Genomic DNA, 11,671 nt, shown 5'->3' on the forward strand with positions numbered 1-11,671 from the left:
GGCATCAAATGGATGCAGTATGGTAATTTATGGACTTTAAATATTGTGTCAGATCCCTTTTTGACCAAACTAATTTAAGACCAGAGATGAGCCGCAGGGGTTATGTTGTGTAGCTGTGCTCTGTGTAACTTGAATTCAGTGAAGGTTTCTGCAGGGTACCAGCACCCTCTCGTGGGCTGTATGATTGTGATTTTGGAACTGTTTTAGAATAGTCTTATCTTCACACTGGTAAGGCCCTATCAATATTTTTTTTAGAGCTGGGAGGTTTTATGTTACGTTAAAGCTGCCTGTTCCTAATTCAACAGCTGTGCCTATTTGTGGAAATAAAATTGCTCACAGCATCCTTGTTATCCTGTATCCTCCTTAGAATCAGAATCATAAAATTGTATGAAGTAGAAGAGATCTTGAAAATGGGAATGTGTTTTTTACCCTGTTGTTTTCCACCCCACTGCTGGTGGTGGAGGGATTTTCCTCTTTTGCAGTCTGGTGTCAGTGGATCAACAAAGTGGTGTTTGGAAAGGGGGTTATTGTATGAGGGGCCTGTTATATGGATTAAAACCAATCCCTAAAATTACAAACTGAAAATCTAAATTTAAAAAAAGCATCTAACAAGATGAGAACTCTGGATTTGCTTTCAGTATAAACTGGCTGTGATAGCTTAGATGTTTATTTTGGTTTTAAACTATTATTTACCATATTTTTGTTGACCCTCTCTCCTAGAAGGTGCAGAGATTGCAGATTGGGATCTACTGCATGACTGCTTGTCCCTTGGGGATGTTTCTTCTGACCCCCAGTACTAAGCACCTTGAGTCTTGATTTCTTTTTTTTTTTTTTTTTTTTTCAATCAGCAGTATCCAGAACAATCTTTGTTAGGGTTACAAAAGACTTGGCTGTGGCACTGTGTATCTATAGTATGTACTGTTTATTTTTAGAGAATCAGAAATTTATCCCTTTTAAGGTCAGGAGTTGCTATTTGTAATGCACAAATTTTTTAAAAAACAAGCAATTGACTGGATTTCCTCTTTTCTTGCAGGTTGCAGAATCAGCATGTGTCTCCCATAGTTAAAAAGGTAAGCACAAAATATTTGCAAACATGGAGCAGGATTCTGTTTTCTGATTGATGCATTTGGCTCATAACTGGGAGGAGGAGAGACTTCATCGTAATGTATGTGAACCTTTATTTAGTACTTTGTTTTATCTACAACTTTTATGTTTGGGTTCTAAATCCTTTCACAATTATCAGATCAGCAATTTGAAAATAGAGGATATTGGTTATCAAGTTGATACTACAAAAGCTTAGTTACCCTTCTGGGTGCAAATTTGTATCCAAGACATTTTAATAAAGTAAATAGTCAGAGCTGGCATGTAGGACTTGGGAGTTTGCAGTAAGCAAAGCTTAGTAACTGGTTTTGGTGGGAAAAGAGAAATAAGCCCAAATTAATAAGTCTGTCTCATAGTCCCAGCCATCAGTTTACTTCTACGACTTTTTTTTTTCTTTTTATGAAATAACTTCATATCTGAGATATGAGTCTCTTAATCTCCTTTGAAACTATTTTAGATTTTTCTTTGAATTACCTATTATTTTCCTTAGCATTGGATAGCTGTATGTTATGTTTTTAAATCATGTTGAAAATATTAATTTTAGTTACTGGGAGGTGTAAGCTGCTTAGTTTTTCTCTCTGAATAACATCACAAATACTTTTCTGACAGTTATAGTTAATTGAGGAGTCCTTCAGAAAAAAAACATTATAAATGAAATGTTCAGTCCTAACAGTAATCTGGTGAGAAGGTTAGAGACAAAGGAATAAACCTGCAAACATCTTAAGTGATCTTTAATTGGGATCTTGGTGGAGGGAGCAATAGATGCAATTTCAATTATTCATGTAACAGCAGATGGTGCTGTTGGAATGGATTTAATCACCTGAGGAATAACCTCCAAGCTGACCAGTAAACTCCAGTATGAGGTATATATCAGATGCTAAGTTATATTCATTCTTGCTGGAGTACACAAAACTAACAGGAAGACTATTGTTGGCCTGTAATATTATCCTTGTGCTTGAAAAATACCCAACTTGCTTGTGGGAGCAAAAAATTAAAAAAAAAAATTTAAATGTGCTTACAAAATGCAGTGTATGAGTATTTATTCAAAGATTATGTAAAGTAAGTGGATAATAGGGACCAAATCTATAAATAAATGAGGTTTTCAAGGATGTTTTGGTGCATGGGGATTTTCATGTGATATATATTTAAAAGTTTATCATATGATACGTGAGATATATATATGTGTTATATATATGCAGAATAGGGGCTGCATCATGGCTTTGAGCCTCCTGCTGCCAGGGAATGTCCCTTTTGATGGGAAGGGATTAGAAATGCCACAGCTGCAGGGTTTCTAACTTGGGCTCACAAATCCTTCATCACAAAACTCCATCTATCATAAATCTGTGGAAAAATAGAGTGGCTTTGTTTCAACTGAACAAAGGTGGCAGAGAGGAGAGCTGAGGAGATGCTGAAGTTTTCCATCAGTCTTGCTTCTGATCTCACCTGGGTTAGTTTACCTCTGGGATTTGGGTGGGATATGTTTCAGTTTTTTAGTGTCTCTCTGTTCCTGGTTCAGTGGTGCAGGTGAAATAGGAGTATTGGAGATGGGTAGGCCCCAAATTCCACCTGGAAACTGCTTTTTCTTTGGAGAGAAGGCAGCCCTTTTTCTCCTAGATGCCTCAGTGGGTGTCAAACCTGTGAAATACAAAATGTGATGGGATTTACTGCTTCCAGCACACACATTAACACTGAATATCATAGTTTTGTTCTGTGTGCAGCATTTACTTCCTTGCACTTGGTTTTCAACCTGGTTTTGTCTAATTATGTGGCCATTATAATATGTTGAAGGATATTGAGTATTTAACTTCATGCATATTACAGATTGGTTATTATAGGGTTGTTCAGCCTGGAGTAGAGAAGACAAGGCTCTTGGAGACCTCATGGTTTCCTTCCAATACCTAAAGGGGGCTTTCAAAAAAGAGGGGGAGTGACTTTTCATGTGCACAGATAGTGATAAAAGAAGAGTAAATAGTTTTAAATTATAAGAGGAAAGATTTAAGTTAGTTAAAATGAAATTGTTCTCTGGGAGGGTGGTGAGCCCAGAGTAGCTGTGGCTGCCCCATCACTGGAATTGTTCAAGAGCAGATTGAATAGAGCTTGGAGAAAGCTGGTCTAATGGAAGGTGACCCTGCCCTGGCAAGGGCTGGAAAGTGATGAGCTTTAAGGTCCTTTCTGACTCAAACCATTGGTCTATGATTTGGTTATATGATATTTTTTATTTCCTAAAACTAATATTACACCAACACGAGGTCACCAAGTTTCTCTCCTAAGCATACGTTCTTTAGACAACAGTCAGATTTTAGGCACCTTTTTCTGTCTTTGAAGTGTCACCCTTCAAAGGCTTTGTCTTAGACCTCCTTCCTGAGTGTCATACCCCAGAGTCTCTGCCTTGGGGAGCAGAGGTTGGTGGAGTTAGGAGCTGCTTTGGGGAGGAGAGCCACAAAGGTGATCTGAAGTCTCTTTTCAGTCTTTACACCATGTTTTGTGAATCAAATCTCTGATGGGTTAGGGCAGTTAAAGTAATTATTAAAAGCAAAATCACTTTTGTCTTTACATAGCTAACTCTTCCCCCAGAAGAAAGGAGAAATACACATTGTTATGTAACTCTTTCTTGGCCATGCTGAGAAAAAGGTGGTAAAATTTGAGCAGCTGAAGGAATTATGGTAAAGAGCTCAGCAGCTGCACAGTCTGCTCTTTGCATTTTACAAACTGTGTTGTTTTCTCAAAGATGCTAAATGAATTCTCATCCCCTTAAGGGGTGTTTTTTCTCTTTCTCTCTTTGTCAGTGTTGCTGTCTCTTCAAAGCTGTGTAGGCACAGCACTAGTTTGGAAAGTTGCTCTTAGGTGGGACTCATTTCCTCCTGAGCTTCTTGGTGGTGAGCATGTGACTGTGGCATGACTATTGCATTGATGGCTTGTTCCTCCATGGTTAGTTCTTCTTTCTAAATTGTGCCAACTCAAAATGATCCTGTTGCTCCTTCTTTCTCAGAGAAGTAGTGTCTAATAACATGGATGCTGAAGTTAACTTCAGCTCCTTTGAAGTGGAGAAGTTTGAAGCTTTTAGTGCTTAGGCTTCAGACAAAAATAATTACAGTCACTCAGTATCTGCTTTCCATCACAATCTGGAGGTACAAAAGCTGTTATCTGGAATCTGGGGAATGAGTGCTAGCAGGTAGAGCTCCTTGTTAGTACATCAACCCAGTTCCAGTGGTCAGCTCAAGCATGTTGGGTGCAGTTAGTGAAATACTTGGAAGTCAAGATGCCAGTGGCAATCTTTTTCAAAAAATGCCAGCCTGGATATTTGTCAAAATATGATGGTGCATGTAAGTCATCTACCAGACATCATCTAGTGCTGTGCTCCTGATGTACTGAGAAATAAAGGTCTGAGAGCAGCTGGAGGTGACTGGTCAGAGAAGTCTCATCACTGTAGTAACAGACTGAAGAAGACTTGCCCCTGCAGGCATTCCCTGCTGGAAAGTGCTTTTTTTGTCCTGTGGGATTTAATCTGAGGGCAGGATTAAAGGACAGCTGCAACCCTCAGCCTGTGCTGATGATCTTTAGGATCTACAGGATCAACAGATGTTTGTTGGTCACTCAGATGGGGAAACAGGATGATGCCACATTATCCCATAATGTCACATGTTACTTTTTAGTTTATGAAAAGGCTGGAAAATAACATAGGTAATGTTGACAATGGGAGGCCTCTTGGTTAGGCCTGATAGAAACCCTTGTAGGGGAAAATCTGTGACTAAAGTATATTTGAGATTGGCATATTTATGTATTCCTGCTATTTTCAAATACATTCTGTGCCTTTTGAGGCAGTGTATGAAATGGGAACATGAGAAACAGTGGTAAAGGATGGTAAAGTGTTCTGTTTCATGCACTAGGCTGTATATTTCCTTGCTTATTTCCTTGTTACTGAGCTACAAGACTGAAGAGTTTGATTATCCTTTATTCATAACAAAATAAAATTGTGCTTTTCCACAGTGAGAATGTCTTTGATTCAGTCCTTCTAAGAGAGCTGTCCTTCCTTACCCCTTTTGTGTGACAAAGGGTTAATTGTCACATGTGCCTCTGGCAGTGGGTGAGCTGCATCCTTCACTCATCTGTGTTCACTGGACTGCATCAGTGCACTCCAGAGTTCCAGGGGCTGGGTAGAGGAAGCTCAGGGATAACCCTCCTTTTGGGGATACATTGGTGCTGCTTTGGGAGAGGCTGAGGGGGTGGCACAAGTGGCACAGGGTGCATGGCATCACATCAGGCCATGGCTCTGGGCACGGGGAACCTCTGCAGCATGGCTGGACTGCACTGGAAAGGCAGCAGGATGGAGAGATCTGAGAGGAGAGGTAGGGCTTTACTCACTGCATTTAAATGCTGGAACAAAGCAGCTGATGGAGGGGTGCTGATGGTGGTGTCAATGTTTTCAGGTGAGGTTTGAGTCTCTTTGCTAAGTGCAACTTCAGTGTTTGCACTTTGGATTAGTAAGAAATCCAGTTTGTTGGAAATACTTTGAGCAAGATTCATTTCCCAGTGTTTTATTTCACTTGGCTTTCACTTGGAAGAAGAGGACTTTTTAACTAATACAGAGCTTCTCCAAAACTGCAGCTTTCTGACTTACACTGTTTCCTAATAGTTCTGTGTCATATATCAGGTTAATGGGATTTTTTGCTTATATGCCATTTGCTGAATGTAAAGTGTTTTTAGCTACTAAATTTCCCTTATAAGACATGTTTAGGTTTTCTCTCAGTAATGAGAATAAACCAAGATAACTCTAGAGGTCTTTCACAACTCCTTTTTGCATGCAGTCGATATTCAAAAAAGAAATGCAGGTTATCTCTAAGTCCTCATGTGCTGTGTACTTGCCATAGCTAACATTTACCTGAAAATTTCTCAGTCTCCTGTGAAAATAAAGGCAAATTCTGTTCTGTTGGCCTCTGGCTTTTTAAGAACTTCTGATTTTCTTCCTATCTTTGAAAATACTATAAGTAATTAAAGACTTTAAAACCAGGAGAGGATTAAAAGTGTACTTTTTCTTGGCTCACACTTTAATTAGTGTCTTGGATTGAAAGACAGGTGTCTGCTAAGGAAGGCAGGAGCCTCTCTTGAAATGGAAAATGTGAACCCCTTCTTTCCAAATTAGTCATGTCCAAAACCTGGGGTGAGGTTTGAGCACTACAGTATTAAACAGACATGGAAGGATCTTGGGTCAGGATTTACCCCAACAGCCCAATGTCAAGCCAGGGCCCAGGCTGCTGCTTTTTAAGGACATTTCAAATTTTACCTAATAAATTGATGCCTTAAAGCTTAACTATCCCCCTCCCTGTTTTCCAGGCAGAAGCCATCTCCGCCTGCCAAGAAACCAGCAAAGATATTTCACAATGGATGTAGACGATGAAGAAAACATGAGTAAGATGTGTTTATTTGCATAGTAATAAACTCTGTAATGGTTTCTGAAATTAATTTTTTTTCTCCCAAGCACAGGGGACTGCAAAGGAGCTTAAGATGTAGAAATGAAAATACTTTAAAATGCAGTAAAGAGGAGTGAATTGTAGCTTTTGCATTAACAGTGTTTTAAATATGCTAATCTAGTTATACTTTCTGTATTTATACCTTATATTTTTCTTACAGCAGCTGACTAATCAAAATATTTCCCTGTCTTGAACCAGCAGTGAAGAAGGGAGGGATAATATCAGTAATGCCCCTGCCAGAGGTTAAGTGCCAGTAAGGAATGAGGGGTGAGATGTAAGGGGAGTTGAAGAGTATAGTGTAAAGGAGGGAGAAAAGAAGAAAGGTAAAAGCCAAGGAGGAGCTCTGTGCAGGTTTCACATGGGATTATTATTCTCTTTAGATGCTGATTGTCCCAACCCTGAGCTACTGAATTATTAAAGTGATTTTAAAGCACAAAAAAAAAAATCAAATAAAGTGATGATCTTGATAAATACTTGATGCAGCCAAGTGTGTGGGTCTGTTAAATCTGGGGTATAATTAAGATCCAATAACTTATGAGAAAAGTATTCTCACTGAGCCATTCTAAAATATTTTTACTGTTATTTGCCTTTCAGCTATCTTTTTTTTTTTTGTTTTTGTGACTCAGAGAATTGTTCTGTTGCTGCTGTGCTGTGCCTGACTGTAAATAATTGTACATTATGTTATAACAAATGTGCTTCTTTTTCCCTCAAGTGACAGTGTCTAAAGAGTGCATCTGGCAAAGGTGACAAAGCCCAGCAATGGCTTTGGAACAGTTCAGTCTGGAGGAGTTACAGAACAGTTTTAGAGGGAAATGAGGAAGTTAGATCACAGTGTTAAAATAAACCAATCAAACCCAAAATAAACATTCTTCCCCCCTCCTCAACAGCAAAATGAAAAATATTACCTGAAATAGAATGAATCTTTTTTTCTTTAGTGAAACAGTGAACTCAACTGCAATATGCTTGGTATAATTTTCTTTTCCTTGTTATTTAAGAAGTTACTTCAGATTGGTATTTTAACTGTTTCTAAAGGTGGCTTCTCTATGGAAGCTTCAAAAAGTGCAGTTGGATAATTTTCATAATATTTTTGATAAAACATCCCTTTTCTCAGTAATGGTATAGCTGAGCATGAATAGAAGGTGCCTTCCTGAGCTGGAGAAATACAGTCTCTTTATAGGGGCATTCTTTAACTGTGTAATTAAGAAAAACACTGAATTTTTGTCTGCTGCTGGGTTTTATGTATTAGTGCATTAATATGGGAAACCATTCAGGAAGTTTGTTATTTTGTCAGGAGCTTGGCTCAATGGAACTGTTTAGGGAATGCATTTGTATAACTTGAGATGTCAGAACCTTGGCTGAGCCCAGTTCATATAAAGTGCAGGATGACCTTCCTTTGTGTGCCCACACAAACATCATGAATTTGAAATGTGAAATCATCTGATTTGGGGGATCAAAAATCAAAGTTGAAATTCTTAAGTTCCTCACTTAGATTTGTGCTGAGGTATGCTTTATAACCTTTTATCTCTTTACTTCTGTATCTCTTATAATTGTGAAGTGGCATATTAGAAATTGCCTATTAAATATTTTATTATTTTATGTAACTACTTTTGGGGAAAGGTTCTTAAAGGAAGGGAAGATGTGCTATGCAGTCTTTGTAGCCTGTGGTTGCATAACAAGAATTTCTCTGCAGAAGCCAGATTTAAGATGATTTTTTTTTTTTTTTGGTTCAGTGAAAATATAAGACAGTGATGGTGTCTTACATTAATAAATTAATATCCCTGAGAAAACAGTGTTTCAGACTTCAATTTTTAGTGTTTTCCTTCTTTATCCTTTGGTCAGAGAGATGCTACAAGATATTTGGGGAAAGAAGTGGTTATTTAGAATGTTTCTATTTGTTTTCTCTTGCTTTGCAAGGCTGGTGTTTCTGCAGCACTCTGCACACTTGGAACACAAACATATGACTCTCCTGACCTTTCTCTTTGGTCTGTTTGCTCCTTTTTCTACAAGATGCTCTGAAGAGAGCGTGTGATTTTTTTGTTCTGCTTGCTTTTAAATGAAAAAAAAAGGCTTATTTAGAATTTCCCAGGCTGCTAAATGAGAGCAGCAGTGTAAGGGGTCGCTAGAACCATGTTTTGGTTCGGCTAAGAGTCATCTAAATTAAATTAATTGTGTTCCAGATCAGACAGAGCAGGGGGAGTGTTGTCTGTCAGCAAGCAGGTAATGGAAGGGCCCCAATGGATAAAGCATCTTAATAGCAGACACTTTTTAATTACAGGGAATAAACCCAAAAATGAACCAGCATTTCCAGACAAAGATTAATTTTTTACTGGCATGAAAAATTCTCCATGTCTTTTTCCTGCTTTGAATGCTCTTGGGTTTGTAAGTGCTCAAACAAAATCTGGGGGGCAGGACTGTCCTTCTGCTGAAGTTTTTGGTGTCAGCTATGATTTTTACTAAGATTGCCTCCACAGACATAAGTCAGCTATCTAGTTGAGACTGCTAGCTATTTTTAATGACTGGAAAAGACACCAATCTTATAAAAAATATCCACTTTCTAAATCATGGGTTGTATAAATGTTTAAGAAAATGGGATTTCAGTCATCAAGTGTTTCTGTATGTGTTAATGCTGCTTTAAAGCCTTGGATACACAGATGTGATGGACTGCAAAGGGTTCTCTTGAAAAATTGATTTTAAGGATTGGAAATATTAGAGATTTCTGTAGGAACATGCACAACATGGGATGTTTAATATTAGAATCATCAAATTTAAAAAATAGCAAATAAACCCCAGTAGATGGAGTAGGACTAGCAGGTGGAGGATCAAAGAAAGCAGTGGGAGATGTTTCCATGCCATTGGTAATGGAGTGATGAAGCACCTTGCTCAAGACATTTTGGATGCCATGGGTTTATGGGGTCTTTAAAAGCCATTTGGGGGGAAAAATGTGTGCCTGTGGCTCCCTGCCATGATCTCTGGGAGAGCCCAGGGCTGCAAGGCTGCCCTGGGGAGGGTCACTGTGTCCTTGTGCTGCTGGGACACCCTCTCCTGGGTGCTGGTGGTGGCCCTGTCACATGTGGGGAAATGGTCATGGTGAGGAAGAACCAGGAGGGCCATTCCTAACTTCCCTGGAAGGGATGGCATGCCTGGAAAAGGCAGAGGCTGGGCTGGAGGAGTTGCTCCATGTCTGAACATGGACAAGATTAGAGGTGGCATCTCTGACTTGAACAGGTTATGTTTTTACTAATCTTCCCAAGCCCTCAGGTAGTAGAGAGCCTCAGCACTGCTGGGCTGGACAGGCTGATGAAAAAGACCTCAAGCACACCTTCACCCTTGGCCTGAGAGAAAGGGACTTTTCCTTGCAGTCCAGCAACTCTGTGGGTAAAACAAGAACAGGTCCTTTTTTTTGCACAGAAAGTCTTTCACTTTCCATCACAAGCTTGGATTTGGATCATCTTCACATTTACCTCCTCTCCTGGGCTCTTGGTTTGACTCAGGATCAGCTCCCTGCATTCTTTCTCTCCAAGTTTCTTCCACCCTGCAGATTCTCCAAAGCTAACAAAGCCTAGTAGTCTCAGGCAAGGAGTAGTTTTCTTCCTTTCTCTCTTTATGAGACAAGGTAAGCCTGCAAGTTTTATTTCCTGCTCCTTACAAGTCTCTTCTCTCTGTCAGGACATTGTTTCCCCTGCCTGATAAAGGAGTTCTTCCAGCTGCCCTGCTTATATGCAGAAGTTTTTCTTTTTGATGTTTGGCTGGAGTCTATTCAACTCTATTTTCCTTCTGTGGTTTCCACAGGCACTAGTAGGGTTTTCATATAAGAAGAAATGAAACCAGAAACCAATAATTAGTGTTAATTCAATGATTTCTGTTTAGCCTGAAAGTCTTGGTGGGTGATAACAAATACTGGTGCCACCAGTAAGGGCAGTGTTCCAGAAATTATGTTTTAGATAATATGTAAGTAACTCACTGTAAGGAAAGATGTAAAAATTTCCTCCATTGTCCTTAGATTCCTCCACCATAAACATATATTTTTGTAAAGATATGCATGAACACTGTTTAATAACACAGTGTTTGTTGCTGAACAAGAGAGACTTGATTAAATCTAGCACATTTCTAGCAATGCTTCAGGATTTCAATTCTTGACCGAATTTAATTGATTTATTTACATGATCAGTACTGTACAATTCTTTGTTGTGCTGCTATGATTTAATGAAATGTGTTCCTGCTTTGTCTTTCTTTTGATCTTTTTTTTTTTCTCCTTCCCTTTTTTTTCTCTTCGAGCACCGAAAGGAGTAACCTATCGAGCTTTTGCTGGAGGATGTTATAAATGAAAATTTAGTAACCATTCCATCAGCTTTGTAACCTGGGCCAAGTGATGTGTGCTTGGTAGGGAATTCTTAGGGAAGACTGGAAGCTTGACTGGAATTTGTCACTGTGAAACAGCTTCCACCTGGTTTGCTCTAATTTCAACAACCATTTGCCACCTTGGATCAGTGTAGATATAAAACAGATATATTGAAATATATTAAATTTTGGAACAGGAGAGTTAAAAATACTTGACCTATTGCATTTGCCTTTTCACTCATAAATGCCAGTAAAAAGCACAAATAGATAATTTCCTTAGTTTCTTTATCAGGGTGAAAATGAGGTCTTTGAACTTACAGCAAATTTAATTCCTTATATATAATTCTGACGTATCATCACCCCAACTTGTATTTTTGCAAACAAAACATTATATTAATATTATATTGTCTTCCCTACCCTCCCATTAAAATATTATCGCTGTGAAGTGTGCAGCTTTTGTCACACTTCTATTCTACGTATCCTTAGAGAGGATCTCTAGTGATTTTTGGGTTTGTAACTGCCTGACAGCAGTTTTCTTGACAAGGAAGTACACTTGTAAATGATGAATAGAAGGCTCTGTGGAAATGCATAGTCTTGTGGTCCTGCTGGCACAGTGGGCAGTTCTTGAGAAAATTGGGATGAGGTGAATGTTTAGAAAAGGCATGAAAAAATACTGAATTTGAAAAATATGAAATAGCTAAAGAGAAACAAAGGCATTCAGACACTTCAGTCATGGTACCTACCAAAGAGCTGCCTAATTATTC

General features: G+C 38.8%; 1 protein-coding gene across 5 annotated transcripts in view; it reads left to right on the forward strand.

The window, feature by feature from the left end:
- Positions 1 to 11,671, forward strand: part of ADARB1 (adenosine deaminase RNA specific B1) — a 54,354-nt gene that overhangs the window by 15,398 nt on the left and 27,285 nt on the right. For all 5 annotated transcript variants that reach the window (XM_079310729.1, XM_079310730.1, XM_079310733.1 and 2 more), the window contains 2 exons: positions 1,034 to 1,070; positions 6,433 to 6,507. In XM_079310729.1, the coding sequence (XP_079166855.1) occupies positions 6,480 to 6,507 (28 nt within the window). In that variant the 5' untranslated portion in view covers positions 1,034 to 1,070; positions 6,433 to 6,479. The remainder of the gene's footprint in view (positions 1 to 1,033; positions 1,071 to 6,432; positions 6,508 to 11,671) is intronic.

This window comes from Erithacus rubecula (assembly GCF_903797595.1).
Source record: "Erithacus rubecula genome assembly, chromosome: 8".
Classification (NCBI taxonomy): domain Eukaryota; kingdom Metazoa; phylum Chordata; class Aves; order Passeriformes; family Muscicapidae; genus Erithacus; species Erithacus rubecula.